We start from the raw sequence: 22,461 nt of genomic DNA, 5'->3' as shown, positions 1-22,461 counted from the left end.
CTAGGTGGATGTGATGCCGACAAACCTTTCCTGGAGGAGGGATGTGAAAGTTCCCTGCAGGGATCAAGCGGGTATCCTAGGCGAGGCAGAGGGAGTCCCACCATCACAGAGATTCGGCAGCGTTTGCGGCCTCTGCGGTATACACAAGACCCGTCTGGAAGGGAGCGTCCACCCTTTCAGAGAACTGGTCTTTGGAAAGACCTCAGAATATTTCCCAGTCTGCTGCCTGAGCATTAAGTGAAAAAGTGTCTTATAATTTAAGAGGTTTGGGAAGCTCTGGGTTTGACAGGGTTCTTTACTGCGGGAGTGCTCAGAGCCTTTAATGAGCTGCCGTGCATTGTGGATGTCGGAGGGGCGCACTGTGTGTGGCATTTCTCAGACATCTTTGAACGAGGAGCTCTCCTCTCACAGAGCCTCTCATGGAATGAGTATGGAATGAGTGTTCCATGGAGCCTGCTTTGGGAAATGCTGTTCTCTTTGAGGCCCCACACGACAGAGCTCACAGGGGTCTTTCATTCTAGGAATATTTAGGAAAAACCTGCCGTGTGCAAAACACTGATGCTATATCCAGAGAAAGAAAGCAAAAAAGAATAGTCAGCAGACCCAAATACCCTCAATCCGTGGCAGAAGGTGAGGGGCAGTAAGAACAACCCTATAGGAATATTCTTCCAGATGGAGGACTTGGAAAAGCTTTGCAGAGGAAGACGCATTGGGCTGAGCCTGGAGGAAAGGGGCCAGTTGGATGTGCAGAACAGCCCGTGGAGGAGGGATATACGACAGAAATTCCAGGGGCACACAAAGGGAGCAGTCAGTGGCTCCCTCTGGCTCGCGAGTCGAGTCTGGAAGGTGGAGTTGGGGGGTGTGGGCGGTGGATTAAGACTGAAAAGATGCTGCAGAAGGCCTTGAAGGCCAGGTGACGAGACTGCAGCACACGCAAGAGGCCAAGGCAGAGCCACTGAAAGCCTTGTGCGAAGGAGGAGATGGTGCTCTTACGCTTTCAAAACACTGGTCTTGGAGCAATGAATGGGAAAACCTGAAAAGAGAGAGAGGCTCAGAAAGCAGAGGGCTGCCACCAGGTTCTGATGCAGCCCTTGGGGCGTGGCGGAGGGCAGCCTCCTGACGCCCCTTCCAGACAGCCTGGGCTCAGTTCCTGCTCCTGGGCTCTCACCTGCATCCTGTTCATGGCCTCCCGGAGCTGGTCCAGCTGGTGTGCAGAGCTGAGGGCTTCCAGGCGGATGTCTGTCAGCTTCATCTCCTTGTCCCTCAGCTCGTTTCGGAGCTGCATGACCGTCTCGGCTTCACTATCCATGCACTCTGAAATCCTAGGGAAAGAGGAACGTTACTGATGAAAGCAGCTCCAAGTTCATCTCCTTTCAGTCCTACAGTGACCGCTGGGCCGTGTCCATCATCAGATTTGTGCAGCAGTGACCTTGGATAACCAGCTGCCCAGTACTTCCTGGAGGTGACAATACCAAGAGCACCTGAAATTTACAGATTTTACTGCTTCTCTTTACTCTTTCTCTGCAGAGCTCTGAGAATGACAATGGCTTTGGTGCAGCTTTCAGCAAAATTCTAATAATCTAAGGATAAACAGGAGCTGGCAAAAGGGTGCAGTGACCTTGGGGGTTTGAACCCCCTGCAATGTGTACACAGCCTGGCCCCTATAACAACACCACAACCCCTTGAGATCTAAACCCACTCAGAGAAACGAGGTCAACTATCTGTTTCAAAGAGCAGACAGTCCAGGGTCAAACAGATGAGTGGTGATTTTTATTTGCCAAAAAGGAAAAGTTACCTAAAGATACGTGTGGAAGGAGTTAGTCTGTTTCTGGTCACAGAAACAAACTCTGAAACCCACTCTTCTGAAAGTGTCTAGAGAGAGGAACATTATTCCATTGCCCCACCCCCCCCCAACACTGCTTAAGAAGCTCATGGCATGGAAGAGAAACATCTCAGGCAGCTAGAGACAGAGAGGATAGCATGACGTGGAAGCCAAACTTTCATCTGACAACTACAACATTGTGGCTAGTTGTCTTCCCTTCCCAGCTGTACGCCAGACCCTGTGAGCATGGCACCCAGGTGAGGCCCTCTTTCTTATGAGGTGGTCCTTCTAGGCTGGGCTCCTTATTTGATTAGTTAGGTTCACTCTTCAGACACCTGGCAAGTTAGCACAAAGTGCAAGATCATAAAACCCAGGATGAATTGCAGGGTTAGAAACAGCAGTCTGCTAGAAGTTCTGTTGGTTTCAAAGATCATAGGATCTGGCAGGAGGGGTGATCCAGAATAGAAAGCTTCGACATTTCTTGGACTGAAGATAGAAAAAAGAAAATGAAAAAAATCCCACGTTCATAAAAGTGCAAAGCTGAAGCCGATTATCTCTGAAAGACATGGTGAGCCTGTGGTCTCTGCAGAACAATCACGTGAGCCTGCTGTCCACGACCCAAGTCCCGGACGTGAGGCCAAGCAAAACCTGACCGTGAAACTGGCTGAGGGCGCGGAACCGTTAACTGCCAAAGGAAAACCATTTATAATTGTTAAAAGAGATGTAATTGTATTTTGGGGGCAGAAAGGACTAGAAGAAAAATTTAACACCTGAACAGCCAAATCTTTTTGCTGCTGTTTTCTTGACCTGCACCTGAACTGTTTTAATTTGAAAGATACAAAGAGAGGAAAACTGCCTCCTCTTTTTAGGAGCTGCCAGCAGCCAAGGGAGCTTCTCTGCTTCAAAATCTTCTGAAATCTCCAATGGACTCCTGAAAAATACTATAATTGTTCCCATTTCATACCTATGAGAAACTGAGGCCACCGGCTTTGGGACTAAAAGGCGTAGAGAGACAGAAATGTCTTTAGAGTCCAGATCCTCCCCCTGGCCCCGAGCTCCCTGTGCTTGGCATAGCCTGGGGTCTGTGAGGTCTAACTATATAGTCACTTTTTTTTTTTTTTTTTTTTTTGGCGAGGGAGGTTTGCAGGGGGAGCTTGCAAAAACTGGTTCTTTCTTGAGAGAGAACTATGGTTTCCTGGTTTAAATGGAGTGTAAAGTCTGAACAAAATTCCACTGTGACACTCTGGTCTTAGCCAAACCATGCCCTGGACAGATCCCGCCGGCTCCAATCCATGGCAGACAACAGTGGGCCTCGGTCCACACTGTCAGTCCGCTCTGTCGGGTGTTCCATGGCAAGGCAGTATGTTCCAGCCTCCTTACAGGGTCTGCACCTTTTCCCCAGAAAGGTTTCTCAGCAAGAGAGACAATATTTCCTCAGCACCTACTTTATGGAAAACATCACCTGGGTTACTTTGCGAAGCTTGGCCGCAATAACTTTACAAAGGGAAGCAAACCAAAATGAAGCAAGCTTGTGTCAGGAGGAACTGGATCAAGAGTGCGAGGCCCTCCTGTGCTCCCCCAAAGTGGCCAGTTCTCAGAAACACACAACTGCGAGGCCACACGGGAGGGATGCACTACAACACAGAGATGCTGTTGAAACAGCTCGTCTGCAGTGGCCCAAGTAAGAGTCAGTCCCTCTCCCTCCTGCCCAGGACAGAGCCTTCACCCTTGGTTCCATCCCACACCAGACTTCTGGTACATCACTGAGAACTTGGTTGTAGTTAACAGGCTACCCCCTGCGTGGCTGCTGGCCCTTCTAGGACCAGGGTCTTCTCTGCATCATTTCTAGTGTCTGACCATGGAACAGACTCTGCCAGCGCTCACCGACTACATGAACAACTGTGCTAGGCATCTGCAGCATATTATTTCATCTACTCCATGCACCACTAACTCCATGAAGAGGTACTAGAATTATCTCTATTTTAAAAATGGGGAGGCAAAGGCGGAGAGAGATTAACATGCCCATTAAAAATGACAGAGTCAGGATCAAACCTGGCAGGTCTGCTTAGCTCCAGAGCCCAGGCTCCTGAACGATCTCCAGTGGGCGCTCAAGACGTGCTGGGCCACTGCACGGGGCACATACTGACGTCTCTTTTTCCCTACTCGGTCCCTAACAGGTTACTGTGGCATACTCCCACTGTCTTGTCCGGAAGGCAGGGCTGGTGGCATCTCTAATTTTAAACGCCTCGAGTGTGGGAAACGCTGCCTTCCCACACCACAATTCCATTCGCCCACAGGGCAGGGACTTTTCTGAGCCCTGACTCCTCTGTCTTTGGTTTCTTCTTTGAACTGCCTCTCACATCTAGATTTGCACATTCTTGCAAACCCTTCAAGGTTGGAAAGGAGCATTTGCTCTCTGCCCACCCTTTGGAAAGCTAGACCAAAAACAAACATCTCCAGTGTGCACGGACGCTGCGGAATGTCTGAAAAGAGCTGGCGAGCCAAGAGTCCGCCCCGCCCCATCCCCATGGGGAAAGTAGTTTGGAGGGAGAGTTCTCCCCATGTTTCTGAGAGTCCTGTGTAGCTGCGTGCATCATCGCCATTCTCTCCTCATCTCACTTGGCTGCTCAGCAGCATCCGGCCCAGTTACTAGTCCTGCCTTCACAGAGTTTCTTCTCTAGACTCCTGGCTTTCCTCCCACACCTCACTGGTTGCTCCACTTGTCTTCAAAGAACCCAGAGCTCAGTCTTTTCCCCTCTGCCCCCAATCAACGTCCCGGAAAACCCCTCCAGTTTCCCAGTTTTCAACATCACCCATGGCCCATGTCTCCCAAATCTACACCTCCAAGCCCCCCAGGCTGGTTGGCATCTCCAGGTGATGTCTCTGGGCCATCTCAAACTTAACATGGTTGACCAGAGCTCCTGAACCCCATCCGGCCCCATCTGTATCTGCCCCCATCCCAGGAACGACGGCTCCACATACACAGGTACTCAAGCTGCAAGTCTAGGAATATTCACGGATTCTTCTTTTCTTTCCCTAACTCCACGTCACCACGTGCTGTCAACTTTCCCTCTAGAATATATCTGAAATCCCTCCAGCAGCAGCCATTCATCCACTCCAGCTAACGTGTGAATATCTGCAAGACCAACAGAGTCCTACCTCCATGGAGCTTATGCTCTAGATTTTTGGCTGGTGTTGTGGGGCTAGGGGACAAAGAAGAAATAACCAAAGAAAACCTACATGACAGGTGGTGATATTTGCAATGGTGAAAAATAAAACAAGGCCGAGGGGATGACAGGGAGTGCTGGCTGGTGGGGGGTGGTTATTTTATGCAAGACACACAGGTGGAGACCTGAGGAAGTGAGAGTATGTGGGGGAAAAGGGTACCAGGCAGAGGACACAGAAAGAGCAAAGGCCTAGAGGTGGGGAGTGCAACTGGAACGTTCCAAGAACAGCAAGGGGGCTGGAGTTGGGTGAAAAGGGGGACACTGCTGTCCGCCTCTGACGTGATCTCCCTCCCTTCATGCTCCCCTACACGCCTTAACCATAGAACAGACCGATCTTTGTGAAACACCAATTCAGATGATCTCACATTCCTGCTTACAACTCTCCAACCTCTACCCATCACACGTGAAATCAGACGCAGATTCACTGTGACTTCAAAGCTCACGTGTTCTAGGCTCTGCCCACCTCTTTGGCCCCATTTTTGGCCACTTGCCCATCAAGCGGTAGCCACGCTGGCCATCCCCCTCTTTCTCAGACGCAACAGGCCCGTTTCCACTCGAGGTTCCTTGTGCTACCCATTTCTTGGGTCAAGAAGGCTGCCCTGCTCCTTGTGAGATTGGGGTGGCAGAGGCCGCTACGTGGTCACCATGGCCCATTTCCTTTCCCTCCCAGGTGCATGGATTTCATTTTTCCCCTTGCAGGTGGTGTGGCCCCAAGTCCTGCTCAGTGGACTGTGGGAAGAGGTGACATGTATCTCTTCCAGGCCTGGCCCTCCTGCAGGATCCTCTGTGCTCTGTCCACTCCCCACCTGCGGGGGACACAGAGCCCCCAGCAGAGGACTCAGGCCCCGTGGAAAGGCCGGCCCACAGACAGAGCCTGTATCACCACACGGCAGGCCACCTGCAGACGAGGAACATCTGTGTCAGGTTTGGAGTGAACCACAGAAGAACAGTCATAAGTAAAGCCACCGAGCTTTGGGACCGAGTTTGTCGCAGCAGCTAGTGTTGCTGACCAGAACTGACCTGTGGCTCCTCCTGTCATGAGGATCTCAGCTGAAATGTCCCCTCCTCGGAGGGGCCTGTCCTGGCCACCTCATCCAAAGGTGCTGCCAAGGTACCCTGTACCCCAACACACTATTTGACTTCCCAGTCTTAACCCTTAGCATCATCCAATTTTTCTAGTTAATTCATATTTATTTGTCTAATGTCCATCTCCCCCCAGTATATGGGGTCTGCCAGAGCAGGAACCTGATGTGTCTTGTGCATTTCATAACTGGGGCCAGGAACAGAGCCAGGCACAGAGCAGCAGCTCAGAGGCAAAGTGAGCTGTACCGTGTCACGTCCCTGATCCCCAGGGGTGGGACTCTGCTTAACGTCCTCTTTGGTCTCTTCAGAACATTTAGGGCAGTGCCCTGCACACACAAGTTGTTACATAAAATGTTAACATCAATAAATAAAGAAGAGACAAGGAGCTCCTTTATCCCTGGTCAGGAAGCAGCTGGACTGGGATGCTCTGGGATCATGGCCCATGGGAGTCACAGGCGACTTGTGCTTTCTTTGCCCCTTCGGCACCCTGCCGGTCAGACAGACTCATACTCGCGGTCATCACGCCAGAACACACGGCGCTGGGCGGCACTGCCATCCAGGCCTCAGCGCGCCTCTCCCTCCTCTGCTCAGGGTTTACCCTCGTCCGTAACAAAGCGCACGTCCCCGTGGCCCCTCTTACTGGGGTGCTCCCCAAGAGGAGAAGACCTGCTCATCTAATTAAGCAAAGGGAGATCCCGAAAGGGCCGTGCTTCGCCGGTGAGCAGGGTTGCTTCAGAGTCAGGCCCTCTCTCTGCTCCCTCTCTTCCACTTCTGTCTTCCACGTGGTCTGGGAAGCTGGTGGACTGCAGAGACCTGGCCAATGCTCTTGCTCACACTTCCCGCACCCATCTGGTGAGCCGGCCTTGGACCCTTGTACAGGCTGCCGTCTTCAGCAGGAGGGCAGGCCAGGTAAGAGGACTTAGGACAGCTCTACAGCTCCTGAGACCGAAGGAGGACGGGACAGGCAGAAGGAGGCCCTTCGCGCACAGCGTCTGACCCGGCCCTTACAAGAATCCAGTGAAACAGATGTAATTAATCCCATTTGCACCACACAGGAAACTGAGGTGTCTGCCAGCACTGCTCCCTTGTATTGCCCTAGCTCAGAGGCTATTCGGACCCCAGGCACAGTGGCCCTCCTCTCCCAGGCACTGTTTCATTTTGCTGATAACTGTCCTTGCAGACGACTTGAGCTCCGTTCTTCTTTCACCCGTGGCCTGGCAAACCAAGGTCGCTAATGGAATTCAGCCCTGTGGGGCAGGAGCAACCTTTGCACTGCTGCAGGGAGCCGGCCGTGGCCCCTTCTGAGCTGACGCCTGGATCCTCACCTGTCCATTCCAAGCCATTCCTGACCTGTCTTGCCTCTAGCGTCTGGGCCTTAAGTTTTTTGATGGGGCACAGGACTGTCTCCCTAGGCCCCTGATGGAGCAAGGATCAGTGGGTACTCAGCAGAAGTCACGGAGGTCGGCTGGGCAAGAGCAGACGACGCCTCCTGTTTATGGAATCAGTCACCAAGGGGAACAGCACTTAAATCAACGCCAAGTGAGCAAATGTGCATCTCACTCAACAGAACCAGCCGTGCTCCTGACGAGCTCTGCCCAAATCGACTTGAGTTCACGGGGATGAATCATTTCACGAAGCAGAGAACCCTTGGGTAAAGAGAACAGACACCGAATCTCCCCATTTTTTAAACTTCCAGTTTCTGAGTGCTGACCTCAGAGAAGGAGTCAACACCAAATTTTGATCAAAGAAGAAAAGCGTAACTCTCTAAGCCTTGTCACCCAAATGAACCAGAATTCCAGCAAAAATTGCCAACATTTCTAACACCGTCTTCCTGTCCCAGCAAGACGGCTACAGCTTTTTCACATCCATTTATCTTGTTCAGTCCTTAGAAGAGGATGAGGAGACAGCCATTATCCCACTTTGACAAATGAAGAAATGGAAACAAAGAGAGGTTAAGCAACTTGCCCAAGGCCAGCCAGCTCTAATCCATGCTGACGCCACCAGAACAGAAACCTAAGTTTCCTTTCTCGTTCCACCTCCCCAGTCCTAAAACCCTGAAAGAACATGCCCGGTCCTATGAAGGCAGGACAGAAAGGATCCCAAGGAGCTGTATAGCATAACGGGACTCCCAGCCATTCTAATCTGAGAGGGTTTCTAGGGGCCCAAGATGCCGGCTGACCAGGGGGACCCGACAGACAGACTCACAGAGAGTTGGAATGCGAGTTCCTCAGCAGCGGGGTGGAGCCCGTGGAACCGTTGTGTGGTAACTTGGGCGAGGACGGCAAAGAAGAATCTGTCATCTCCTCGATGTCTGAGTGAGAGGACGCTGACTTGGGGGACTTCTTCTTCCCGAAAGCTTGCTTGAAGGAGCTGCGCAACTGAACATGCAAGACCGTCAGCCTGGCAGGGCTGCAACCCATGCTCAGGCCTTGGCAAAACAGAGGCATGCAGACAAAAGTGTAATTAATTCTGAGGTTGTCCCCCACCCAATGAAACAGTTCCCAACAGCTCTCTGGAATCAGTGCATTAAGGGAAGAAGAGTTATCCTGTGCTGACAGCTCAAAGGACTGGCCCTGTGGGTAACATTCCATGCCTACTCTTGGTTCAAGACTAGATGCCAACAGCAAGACAGAGCCTGCTCAGCAGATGGAAGTCGGGAGGATGAGGTTACACAGCAACAAAGCAGGATGCTCAGACACGGTGACGGATGCGGATGAGGTTAGTCATATCAATGGATGGGTTAGCTTGGTATCTGGTATTAACGTTGGTCTTGCTTACCTCATTGACCTGCCAGAGAAAACGCAAGCAAAAATGGGGAAGGGGAAGGAAAAAAGACAAATTTTTAACAGAGAAAGCCAGTGACAGGGAACACTTCGGACTTTTCAGACACGACATGGCTAATAATAAACAGCACACACAAAGGAGGTTTCTGGTAGGATCACCAATCTTGCAAAGCATTAGGGGCATCTTCCTCCATTGTGAAAGTAAAGGAATAATGAGTCTGGACGTCTCCTGCAATCTGAGCTCTTCCAGCTTCTCTGTCTGGTTGAAATGACTGCCCCCTCTTCCTATGCTTCTCTCTTTTCTTGCCTCTTCTCAGACGTCTCTCTGTGCCTTATTATTATTATTATTATTATTATTATTGGCATGTCTTCTATTCTCAGCAAGGGTAGCTTCACTGCTGCACTGGTCCCAACACAGCTCTCTAGCTCTTTAATACACCTGCTTAGGAGTCCCTGCTGTCCTGGGGTACACATAAGATAATATAACACAAGCAGGGAATCAGTCATCTCACTTTGTACTAAAAAAAAAAATGGATAATTTTAAGAAATTTATTAATCCTATTGGGAAAAAGGAACTGGTATATCACAAATTCCCCAGACCATGAGATGGATCTGAAAATTCTAATGAGACCATAAAGAATTAAAGTACAACATCTTCTCTGAAAGCAGTGAAAACCACCTATTTTTCTAGGCTGAAAAATAAAGTTTTGTCTTGAAAAAAGGTCTTTTAAAAAGAAGTTTCCTTTTTCAAAAGTCTTTTTTTCCTTCTGAAGACATATTCTGGAGGTTTTCTTATCCATTGATAAAATTCAGAAAATGGGCCGCTCTGAAATAATTAATGGGATTTTTCTCCCATCAACGTTTTATCCATAGCAAACTGCACGTTCAGCTTGTGGGCGAATCTAGATCCCACTTCCCTCCCATTTCCTACTTCTGATCATATTTCCAGAAAATAGTCATAGAAACAGAAGGATTTGGCACACAAACCATCAACTTAAATCCTGGCCTCTACCTCTGGTAAAATGCCAGGTGGAAGACGAGATTACAAAGATTCAACATAATCAAGCTTTGGGATTATCTGAGGATGCCAATTATCCATCCTCCCCAATTGCACTGATAACCACGAGTTGTCTTAAAGCAAAATAAACAAGTTTTATTTCTTGAAGAAATGGATAATCATGATTTTTCTCAGAAAATAATTTTCTCTCATCACTTTGATAATCAAATCAGACCATATTTATCAACAGCATATTAGAGACAGCAACATGAGTTAATTCTATTTGTTTAAGTCATAGCAAATGAGTTGACTAAAAGCCATTAGTAATTTAAAGAAAAAATTTAATCAGAATGATGAGAGCATCACACTGAACTGTCCTTTTAGCCTGCCTCCAGTGCAAGTCATCAATAACCAAAACTGCGCCATCACTAGACCTCGCCACCCATCCAAGATACACAAAATGAGTGAGAAGTGCATGGAATGAATGAAGACATTGATGCTACTGTGAAAACACGATGCTGTCAGCATTGACAAATGGGGCCCTCTGAACACTGGCCAACTTCAGATCAACTTGGGATGTCCCTGCACTTAAGACAGGGAGTGGCAATGTCAATCAGAACTCCACAGCCTCAACAGCAGAACCAAAAATTGGGTGGGGAGAGGGGGCTGGAATTTTCCAGAAGAATGGGAAAATCTGTTTAAGATGCCAATATACAGAAATCCAGTAGCTCAATGGGATTATGGAAACATGGAGAAACACTGCACTGGAGACTGGGTCTAATAAATTTACCACTTTGAGGAACACTTCCCAATTTAGAACCATTCCCCAAGTACTAATATCTACATTATTAAACTTTTATTTACAGGTCATGGTCAAAAAATTTTCAAAGAGAAGGTTGGTTTAATGCTATCAGAGGCAATTGTGTAAATAGATAGGTAAGAATTTTAGTTAACGATGGGATAACCACACACTAATACACACTCCAAAAAAGTACTTTGGAACTAAGAAGAAACCACTTAAAAGTAACTTTGTTCTAGCACCTGGAACTTTGTGGCCAACATATGATGAGGAAGAAATGACACATATATGAAACGAAAGATGACTACTTCACATAAAGTCTCATGAAACAGAAAAACTACAAGTTGGTAGTTATTTCATAAATCCTAATGCTTGGCTGAGCACAACACTGACTTGGTAGAAATCTATCCACAAGCCGCGTCTTTGGATCTACTCCCAAAGGTCTGTGTTCTGAAACTAGGAGCTGGACTGGGCCGTATCAGGGGGACACTGGTTCTGAGGCTGACTCTGTTAGACAGCGCCCAGAGTCTTTGGATGTTCACTCACCCAGTTCTTTCTCTTCTTTTTCTTTGAATCACTCTCGATGTTGCTGCCCACGCTGGAGTGGCTGGTGGCGCTGTTGATGCTGGAGACGCTATCGGAGGAGTGCTGTCTGCGGATGCGCAGGTCTGCAGACTGGGAGGTACCGTTTCCTGCAGAGCCAAGGTAGGATGTCAGCAGCTGCTGCCGTGAGCCCATTCCTTGTCCAGGGAATGACCCTTACACCTAAATCCACACACCCGAGGACTAGTGGTATTTCCCACTACACGTCACCTTCTGTTCCCCAACGCTGGCTTTAAGGTCCTTGAGCAGATGGGTGCTATGTCCTCTTTGGTCAATTCAATGAGGGTTCTCTCTCTCCACTTTACAAAACAGAAGTCAGAGGAGGCTTAGAGAGAATGCCCCAACACCGGCTCTCTCGAGCTGTGATAGGCACTCAAATGTCTTTTTGAATTGTGGGAATAGTCACGCTTGTTCTTAGCCCCCCACTTGCCCTCTGCCCTCGACATTCCTGCTGCACTAGCCTGCTCTCGGCCCCCTGGACAAGCCAAGTCCCTCTCATGCTCTTTTCCCTCGGCGTTGCCTGGCCAGCTCTTGCTAATCCTTCCCATTTCAACTCTATCACCACTTTTTCAGGAAGCCCGATATCGGAAGTAACCGTGATACCAGAAACAACACTGCAGTGATCCTGAGATAAACTTTGCAGACAGTTTTCCTCATGAGCACAGAACTACACCCGCAGCCTGGTCTTTAGGAGCACCAGCTTCAGTGCCAGACAGACTCAGGTTCTAGTCCCACTTCTGCTTCTCACTACTCTGTGACCTAGGAAGTGACTCTCGCCTCTGAAACTCTGTATTTCCATCAGTACAACGCGGAGAGGGCCAGTATTGCACTCACAGGGTGTCGTGGAAAGAAAACGAGATGATTAATTAATTACAACACTGAGCAACGTGCTGAGGACACAGCGAGTGCTCTGTAAGTGTCAGCTACCATTAGTGCTTCTATCGTTACTGTTAACATCATTGGTGCAGGAGGTAACTCATCCTCACGCCTACCTCCTCTCTCTCTTGAAGTAAGATACACAAGGGCAAATCAATTTACTCCTAAATATTTTCCTGGACAAATAAGAGACAAACTCATTTCAGTTTATCCCACATCAATATGTAAGTATCAAAGCACGAGTGAAGTTAAGGGCTGGGAAACACTCTGTCACTTTGCCAATAGAAATATGTTTTCTTCCATTTTTGAGATACATGAGAGAAGAGGATGGAAGCCAGAAGTAGCTGGCAACGTGTTTGCTTCCCAGCCTGGCTGACACGGACCCCCACCCTCTGGCAGGGAGGTCACCTCGCACGTTGTCAAGGCAGGGTCCTAAGGGCAGGCAGGCAGGTTGCTGGTCTGAAGGTGGTTTCTCTTCCTTTACCTTTGCAGCTGAGCTCCGGGGTGTTAATTACTCCATTAATGGCAGCCTGGGCAGCTGCGTTCTGTTTCTTCAGCAGCTCAATGGTTTTCCTTAACTCATTCAGTTCTGAATCCTAAGGAACAGAAAAAAAAATATTGGTCATCCCAAAATCTTTCTGCACAGAGTTCAGCTAAAGTGCAACTTAGCTTCAACAGAGGAAGGTCAGGAATGAAGGAGTTTCACAGAATCTTTGCCTCAAACATGAAGAGGCATCAATTTTCAAAGGGCATCGTGAGCACAGGAAAGCGGTGGGCATATGGCAATGGGATCTGTTGCTGATGTGGTTACCAGCACCCCATCGAGGTCATATTTTCACTCAACAGCCCTACTCTTTACGATTCAATTCCAACAGTTCAGAAAGCACAATAAAATCTAGATAACTATCTGGAATGAAAGAGAATAAAATCTTTAGGTTTGTTGCTAATGCCAAGCAGGGAGGAAAAGAGCATCCTTTCTGCTTTACCTTCTGCTCAGCAGTCATGGTCAAGCTCTGGAGCCTGATGGTCATGTTTCCAAGACTCTGTTCAAAGGCTGCCACAAGGTGAGCCTGGAGGGGAAAGACACAGCCTCAGGTCATGACCTCGCCAGGCAAGGGTGCCTAAGGGTGCTGGTCTTAAGGACTGAAATCCTCTTGGGGCCACGTGAGTCAGCCCAGGTACTTCTGCAGCCTCTTGAGCCCACTCCCCACCAAGCTTTGGGAAGCGGGTTCTTTAGTCTCTCACGTCCTCAAATACCCGGGGCTTCTTCCTACCCAGGCCCTTCATATATGTTCTTCCCCCAGCTGCCTCCCTAATTTTTCCACATCCTTCTTAAGAGATCTCAGCTCACGCCTTTGTGACCTGCCCAGACTGGGTTGGTTTCCTCACATTCATGCTCAACTGGACACTGATGCGTGCTTTGTGGCATCACGGTCAAGCATGCACGTGCCCTTGTGACCGCTGATGTATGCCTATCTCTACCACACTGCAGGACCGCCAAGTGCCAAGCTCACAGCAGAGGCTCATATTGAGCGTGTTTGCAGAATGAATGAACAAAGTGGTTGGCATATTTTGCTTGTTATAATCCTAGTTAATAAAAAGCCATTGAAAGGCCATCTGCTCCCTCCTCGGAGAAGCCTGCCCCAGTGTCCCCATGGAGTTATGACTTCCCCCTGGGTTTCCCTACACTTTTATATACCTCTGTTAGAACACAACATCAGACGCACCATTATTTTATATATTACTAAGACATTTTTAAAAACGCTGCCAATTATAATGAAAATATGCATCCAATTTTCAGAAATAACAAAAATCTGAAAAAAAAAAAAAAAAGAATCTTAGAACTGAGAAACGTGATGTTTTCCTGTCTGCCCCTTTCTCTGCAATCCTCTTCAAGGGCAAGACACAACTCTGCATCCCAACATTAAGGCCTCTCCTTTCCTCCACAGGGCAGCAGGTCAAAGACCGGTTGGTTGACAGAGGATCCTGATAATATTGCTAAAAACAAGAATAAAGATTGGACAAGTCATCTAATTCTATCGGCCTCAGGTTCTTCATCAATAAAATGGGAGCAATAACTATTTTCCTCCCAGGGTCACTGTGAGCATCAAATGAAATAATATAGGTGGAAATAGCCTATAAACTGTTAGGGAATTGCAAAACACAGGAATGAATGGACACTGCGGGGAAAGGAAGAGGTCTGGCAATGAGAAAGTGACAAAGGACATCATGAGAACACAGGTGTAGAGAGATCAAAAAAGGTCTCTGGGAGACGGTGGGTGGATACCCAGCGAGCTACCGGAGGAATGAGAAGGGCCAGCGGGACACTTGGGAATCTTGGAAGAGGTGAGAAGGGAGATTCAATCATGCTGTAAAATTCTAGAGGAAAAGACGAGGATGCACGCAGTAAAGAATAAAAGCGGGACAAGAACTGGGTGGAAGAGGAGCTGTGACCTTGAGCTATGTGGAAGATCAGGAAGGTCAGCGGACATCTCAGTTGGAGGAGGAGCGATCTGAGGAGTGAGGCAGAGGCCTCTCTGACTAGCTTCATCCAACAGGGATAGTTGAGGACAGGATACCTCTTGGACCGACTGTGGAGTCCTTTCTCAACAGCCCTAGGAATTGGCCCGGAGACGGACCACTTGGAAGAGAAATTCAAGTGGACTAGCTAGTTTCTTTCTGATCACATGCCCTCTCTTGATTAAAAATTGAGAAAATGTCTTTGCACTGTAAAATAAAGAGTTATGCTTTAGTTTGCCCTGGAGAATGTGGCAAAACCAAAGCCAATCAATTCACATCACGTAGTGGATGAGGGAAACAGGTCAGGACGTGGACGTCTAAAGCAAGGACTGCCACCTTCGCATTTCCAAGGTTTAAATGATTATGTTTCCATTTATTCCCCTTCTGCATTTGATTGCCACCCACGATTCTATTTGTGGGCATTCATATTTTCTATTCAATTCAAAGCAAAAACGAAATCCTGAGCCCATGAAGACGGCTGTTGGGAGTGTTTTGCAAGCTCAGGAAGAAACCGCATTTGCTCTGAAGAACCAGGGATCACAGTTGCTGCCGAGTGAAAAGACTGACCTCGGGTCATGAGTGAACTATAAAAATACGGGCCGAGGGGCCGTTCCGAGCCTGGTTCGCAGCCACACAACCGCCTTCTTGTCAAGCACCATTCTCACGTTCCCAGGGAAAACAAACACGAGTGGTATAAAAACACCAGAGAAGGTGGCTTTGAGTAGTTTGTTCTAGGAAAATAAACACGGCTTGGCCCACGAGAAAGATGGCAGACAATAAAACACGTTAGCACTGCCGGTGAGGTGTGGTAAGACTAAATATTTACTTGAAAACAATACTGGGTTCAATGGCTTTCGTGAGGAACAAAATACACTTTTGGAATAACAATAAGAATGTAAAGGATCTCACTCTGACTCTTCCGGAACAGACAGCAGACTTCCAAATGGCCCAATGTAAGGTCCCTTGGGGCAACGTAAGGTCACAGGAGGAATTAACTCAAGTTCACTAGTAAGTAAATTACTTACTATTTTTTGATTAGTAAGGGGCAGCAATTAACAGCTGTAATTCAGAACTAGGAGAGAAGCTCCAAACAATCCGGGAGGGCGGTTGCTGTCAAACCTCACAGCTTTGGATTATACCAGGAGACCCTGGCTCACTGGGGCTGGGGTCAGTTCTAGACTTAAATGTATGCATCTGGTTCCCCAGATGAAAAGTCTACCCACAGTAAAATTGCTCTCTTTTTTTTTTTTTTTTTTTGGTGAGGAAGATTGGCCTTGAGCTAACATCTGTTGCCAATCTTCCTCTTTTTGCTTGAGGAAGATGGTCTCTAAGCTAACACCTGTGCCAGCGCTCCTGTATTTCATATGTGGGATGCCGCCACAGCATGGCTTGATGAGCTGTGGGGAGGTCCATGGCTGGGATCTGAACCCATGAACCCTGGGCCGCCAAAGCAGAGTGTGCAAACTTAACCACTACACCATTGGACCAGCCTCTCTGCTGTTTTTTTGAATAGGATCTAAGCCTCGAAATTCAGATGTCAGATCAATTTCTGACATTCTTTTGAGAGTGTTACTGACAGTGGGAAAGATAAAGAAGGATTATAACACACAGTGGCTTATGTTGTCAGGGTTCTGAAAGAAATCAAAGATTTCCAGAAATGTGAGGGAGCTCAGGAGAACGAACAATAGCGAGAGCAGTTACGGATTACTGAACTCAAAATTGAGGCCGAGCGCTGCGCCAGGCGCACCATGTGCAGACTTTAAAGAGAAATGGTTTCCTTCAGCAGACTCAGGCTCAGGCTGGGAATTCCCCAAGCAAAAGCTCCAGGTAAATATTAATTCGGGGTATTGACTCAGCTTCTTGGGCCAAGGAAGCCAAGGGCTGGAAGCCGCTTTTCACGTTAACAGCATGCGGGGGTCAGGCAGGCTGCCTTCTGCCGGGCTCACACACTGCAGCTGTGGTCTCGGGCTGGGCTGTGCCTCCTCCGACCCTATAGCCACCCCACAGGCAGGAAGCTTTCTAAGGAGTGAGCTCACCGCCTCGCTGCTCTGCTGCAGGCGCACTCATGAAGTCACTCCACTGACTTCAGCAGGAGGCCCAAACGCTCCGCCTCCGTGAGGTGACCTGACCCCTGCCTTTGTGTGATGTCTCCTCCTTCCCGACTTCCTTCTCCCCTCCACTCCTGCCTCCCTGCTACATCCAAGCCATAGATTCTAATTACACTGAGCTACTCAGAGTTTCCAAGTGCACCAAGATCTTCACCTTGGACTTCTGCACAAATTATTCTCATTGGTTAGAATGCTGCTCTCTCCTACTCAGCATCCATCAGACATCACCTGCTCCAGGAAGCCTTTCCTGACCTCCCCCCTCCCACCAAGACTGAATTAGGGTCTCCTCCTATACATTCTGCAACCACCTCCCTTTATCTCTATCTTAATGGTTATCATGTTGGAGCAAAATTGTTTTGTCTCTGCTGAACCAGAGAAAGGACACGAAGATGACAGTGACTGTGCTCGCCTGCCTGCTGACCTTGCAGTGCCCGGGGCGGAGTTGGCACTTACACAGTTGCTGAATTGAATGCCGGTTGGCAAGGCCTCCTGAACACGTCATTGTGTATATTATGATTACAGAGCAGTCAGCTATTTATTGCAGAGCCTTACATTTCTTTTCTCTTTTCTTTTTCCTTTTTTTTTTTTTCCCCTTGAGATGAAAACTTTCATAAAGAAGAAGGGAAGGGAAATCAACATTTCTGAACACTTCATGCATTCCAGGTGCTGGGCACATGAGAACCCTGAGAGGTAAGTACCAGCATCCCCCAGTGAACAGATGAGTAAATGCAGGCTCAGACATCCAAGAATTTGTCCCAAGTATAGGGCCGACCTTCACACCCACGAGACTCAAGCCCGCGTCTGTTTTCCTACATGGCACAGCTTCTACGGGGCTCAGGGCAGGAGGCCTCGATGCTCAGAAGGTAGCAGGGCCGCCTCCCCTCCCCTCGGCTGCTGCCCTGCGCCTGCACTCACATTTGCCGTCAGTTGGGTGGTCAAAGCTGAAACCTTTTCCTGAGAGGCATCCAGCTCCCGCCGGAGTTTGCGAATCTAAAGACGACAAGGGACCCAGTTACTCGCTTTGGGAGTCCATCTCCAGGTTGAACTGGACGAAGTAACTGATATTAGGGAAAGAGGAACACCCACCGGCACCCTGTTCCTTACCTCTGACTGGCATTTTTCTTCTGGCTGTAAAGAGAACACAAGGGAAATCAGACCAGTTGAGGAACAAAGAACAGCACAGCCCAGCCTGCGGGGAACGCCACATCTGGACACTTACGGCCCGACCGAAGATTTATCAGTTTCTTTCCTGGTGTATTTTTCTGGATAAACGGGTTCAATTAATTTAGCCAATCAGAGAGGCCAAATGCACACAGCGTTATTTTAAGAAACTAGGAAGAGCTAGAACACCACCCCAGCTCCTTTGGTTGTGAGGAGCCCCTGCTCCCGTGTGGAGACGGCTGAAGGGTAACGGGCTCAGGAGACGTGATGGGAAGGCTAAGAGCCAGGGCAGGGCTGCCAGATTTAGCAAATAAGAATACACCCATCGGGCTGGCCCCGTGGCGCAGCAGTTAAGCGCGCACATTCCGCTTTAGTGGCCGGGGTTCGCCGGTTCGGATCCCAGGTGCGGACATGGCACCACTTGTCAAGCCATGCTGTGGCAGGTGTCCCACTTATAAAGTAGAGGAAGATGGGCACAGATATTAGCTCAGGGCCAGTCTTCCTCAGCAAAAAGAGGAGGATTGGCAGCAGATGTTAGCTCAGGGATAATCTTCCTCAAAAAAAAAAAAAAAAAAAAAAAGAATACACCCAGTTAAGGTAAGGACACCCAGGAAAATTTGAACTTTTTTAGTTTAAGTACACCCCGTGCCATATTGGGGACATACTTGTACTAAAAATGTATTGGTGGTTCATCTGAACTTCAAATTTAACTGGGCATTCTGCATTAACCTGGCAGCTCTGTGGGGGCGGGGAGGGCTGCTCCTAGGTTCGTCCTGCCCCATTTTATCCTCCCTCGCATCTCCCTCGGGCTCTGCAGCAGGACAGGAAGGCCTCCAGAGCGAGGGCAGCTGGGAGCCCCTGTTGGCCCCCCTGGTGAACCCCAGATTATGAGGATGAAAGTGACCTTCACCTTCCTGCTGGCTCCCCTCGAGTCCCCCGCTTACCTAGAACCCTGGGGATGAACGGCAAAGCCTGTGGGCCCTCTTAGTGGCAGAGCCTTCCATGCTGTGCCCTGTGTCTGTGGTGACACAGCTAGCTGCAGCCAGAGACTACAAGACCACCTCCCTCCTCCCGTAGGGGAACCCACATGGGATGGGGGAACCTGCTGCAGGGGAACCTTTCTCTCTCTCTCTTTGGGTTCCCATGGGGGCCCATAAAAGAAGCCCCCGGCCCCCATGCTTGGAAATGTTGGAAGCGTTACTGCCCTGCTCTGCACCCGCCACTCACACAGCCCGGGCGGAGCACTGAGTGCAAGTCAGGGAGGCCACTGTTCTGTCCATGGGTCCTCGGTGTGTGTCCTAGTCCAATTTTGCTAGTGAGAAACCCATTATTTGTTAAAATTAGCATCTGACTCTGGTGTCTACTTCTCTATTAGTTTAGAATGCAGAGGAGTATGATTTACCAGACCCCACAGGCCCTATACCCATCAGCGGGGGCAGGTGGGTGGCTGCGCCAGTTTGATCTCCCTTCACCCCCTGCTCCCCACTGCCCTAACTCCTGATCCTGCCCTAGAGGGCCCCCCCCCCTTCAGGCTGGCTTCAACAGCAGCAACTAAATTTTAGGTACGTTGGGGCCAAATCATTTAATCCTCGCACAAACTCCATACTGTAGGTTTGCATTCCTTCTAAGGCTCATAGAGGTTAGGAAGGAGTCTTGCCTAAAGTCACACAGCTGCACAATCTCCTTATCGAAGGAACACTTCCAGGAGAAGGTTGGGAGATGTCCTCAGGGCTTATTCTTCCCTCTCTGATAATATCCATCCATCCCTACTACCACCACCTATGAAACATTTATTGATCTCCTACTCTGTGCCAGGCACTGTTTTAAGAACCTAGGATACAGCTGTGAACATGAGCCAGTCCCTCACTTCCTGCTGTTGAGATTCTGGTAGCAATAAGCAGCATTTATTGGAGGCTGACCACGAGCCAGAGACTGCTCCAAGCACTTTACTTCCGTTGTTCATTTAATCCTCATAACAGGTACTAATATTATCGCCCTCTGTTTTGCAGATGAGACAGCTGGGGCACAGGAGGTCAAATCATTTGCTCAAGGTCACAGCAGGTAAGTGGAGGAGCTGGCATTGGCTCCAAGCTAGTCTGGCTCCAGGGTCTCCGATCTTAACCAGCCCCTTCTCCTGCTCTTCCACTATAGTCACATTCTCATGGCGGCTTTCTAGAAATAAGGCCCCTGTCTTCTGAGTCTGACCCCAAGGAGAGAAGTCGATGGTGAGAATGTCACAGCCATCTGACATTTTGGGGGGCTCATGGAGGCCCCTGAGCAGGCTGAGCCCTCCCTGTCGGTCCAGCCCCATATCTACACACTTCTACCAACAGGCCTACTCAACACCCCCTCACCAGGCCTCCACACTGCCTGCCACTGTGCCCGCCTGTCTCTGGGCTGGGCCCTTGTTCTCAACAGCAGCCTGGAGGAATCCTGTGTTTTGTGCCTCGTCCCCCCAGCTGCCACTGCTCTTCCGGACATCTGGAAACCCTAAGTGAAGCTCTGGGCCTCCCTCCTCTTTGCAGTTCCCCTGGGAACTCAGCTGTGCTCCCTCCTACCCACGAAAGCGAGTCTGATCCCAGAGGTGGCCTCTTAGAGTCGCTCTACTCCAAGGGTAGGCAGCTGCGGCTTCTCCCCGCTTAGCATCGTGTTGCCTTGTCTTTCCTTTGTAATTAAAATTACAGGCAAATTTCAGCCAGAATGAGCATTCTTGAATATCCAAGAATTACAGAGATTTCAGGGGGGAAACCTGTTATCAGCAGCATCCAACAAGAGCCGATAAAACACTCAGCTATTAAACAGACTCTTGGTCTGGGTTGGTGGCAACTTAAGAGAATCCAAAGATCTCTTTATAGACAACAAATGAGAACTTGTTCACCTTAACATTTACAAGGGTGCCTGAGCATTCATTTCAGAGTTTCATCCTCGCCATGTCACTAAGAATAGACAAGGAACCACACATCAGGGCTTGGTGGGAGCAGAGTCTGGCCAGACCTGCAGTTTTCACTGGAATTAGCAGACTACTCTAGCATGAAAATCTTCAAATGTTAGACTACATTTTTTTTAAAGTCTGCAAAAGTGACCTATATTCTCATAGAAGGCTCATGTAAAGGCCAGTAAATGGGAAGCTTTGACTCCATGCCTGGTGGAATGTCAGAGGTGGTGGGGGGCTCAGAGACCACCTTGCCTAGCTCCCCGACACCAAGGGCAAAACTGAGAGACGCCCGGAATAACGAGGTGATTTGTCCAAAGTCATATAGTGAGAAAAAAACTAAGATGAGGCTTTAGGTCTCTTGTTATTCCAAAAAACATGGAATTAAAAATCATTATTATTAGGTCTTTGGTAATATGTGAATTTATATCAACTCAGAAAGGACAATTTCAAATTTCATGAAAATACCAGCTTTGTGTCCACACACCCAGAACAAGAGCTATTAGAAGAGAGGCCTTTGCAAGAACTTTCAGTGGTTGGCGTGAGGAGGTGCAGCCGGGAACGGCATGTGATGGTTTCCGGCACCTGACCTGTCACAGGTGGACAAGCTCCCACTCTTTCCCTCTAAGGCTGGCAGATGCAGGTCAGTCCCCATTTTCCACTCTTCTGAGAGGGCTCACCTCCTGTGAGATGACAGGGAACCCACTGGGAAGACACGGGCTCAGGCACTGAGGTGTCGCTACGGCTGCTTTGCACCAACCCTGTGAACTAGCGCCCCGCGTCCCTTGTGCCCTCTGGTGCCTCTGCCTTCCTGTCAACAGCAGGCCCCCTTCTCTCCACCACAACCACGTCCTCAGGGCTTAGCCCAGAGTCTGGCACATACTCAGTGCCAGTCAACGCTGTCCAAGATGTGAATCTAGGTTTGAAGTACCACCTCGGGTACCCACATCACAGGGTTTCCTTCCAGAAGAAGGGACTTAGTGTGTGCATCAGCTGGCAGTTAGAAGGTCATCTCTATGCGTTCTTAGTAGATAACAGCTTAAATAACCCCTCCCCAAGGTGACCATATTTAAAGCCTTTACAATGAAGGCCAGGACTCTGTGATGAAATTTCAGACAAGATAACTGCTGAGGGAAGAGTTATTTTGGAATTGGCAGAATGAGGTGGGTAGGAGCAGCTTTTCTAGGTTCTTCAGATCAGACCATGTCAGCAATCGCTGAAGTCTGCTCGTCACGGGCCTAAGAAAGAACGTCAGTCCCTGGTCTCTTTACCTTGGTGCCCGGATGACCTTCTACTTACAAGGGGCTGTATACAGATGGTCCTGCTATAGAGCCCAGCAACCTGGCATTACCCAAAACTGAATTATTAAAACATGTGTCTCCATGGAATTAAGAACTAAAGAATTTCCAATTCCCAATTAACAAAATGATGTTTTTTCTATAGGAATTCCCAAATTAAAGTTAAGAGAAATAGTTATGCATATAGCTACAAAAGGTAAGCCCCACTGCACAAACCGGGTACCATATGTGCTCACATCTGGCTTTCGTCCA

General features: G+C 48.8%; 1 protein-coding gene across 21 annotated transcripts in view; it reads right to left on the bottom strand.

Moving 5' to 3' along the window:
- The window catches only part of NAV2 (neuron navigator 2), a 706,640-nt gene that overhangs the window by 27,334 nt on the left and 656,845 nt on the right, over positions 1-22,461 (bottom strand). For all 21 annotated transcript variants that reach the window (XR_011541254.1, XM_070624490.1, XM_070624493.1 and 18 more), the window contains 7 exons: positions 17,923-17,946; positions 17,734-17,808; positions 13,177-13,260; positions 12,675-12,786; positions 11,258-11,403; positions 8,338-8,510; positions 1,169-1,322 (listed from right to left, as the gene is read on the bottom strand). Coding sequence is in view for 20 of the 21 variants with exons in the window: in XM_070624490.1 (XP_070480591.1) it covers positions 1,169-1,322; positions 8,338-8,510; positions 11,258-11,403; positions 12,675-12,786; positions 13,177-13,260; positions 17,734-17,808; positions 17,923-17,946 (768 nt within the window). In the remaining variant the exon portion in view is untranslated. The remainder of the gene's footprint in view (positions 1-1,168; positions 1,323-8,337; positions 8,511-11,257; positions 11,404-12,674; positions 12,787-13,176; positions 13,261-17,733; positions 17,809-17,922; positions 17,947-22,461) is intronic.

Source organism: Equus przewalskii, chromosome 6, assembly GCF_037783145.1.
Source record: "Equus przewalskii isolate Varuska chromosome 6, EquPr2, whole genome shotgun sequence".
Taxonomy (NCBI): domain Eukaryota; kingdom Metazoa; phylum Chordata; class Mammalia; order Perissodactyla; family Equidae; genus Equus; species Equus przewalskii.
The sequence above is the reverse complement of the archived record's forward strand: the minus strand, read 5'-3'. Positions and strand labels throughout refer to the sequence as shown.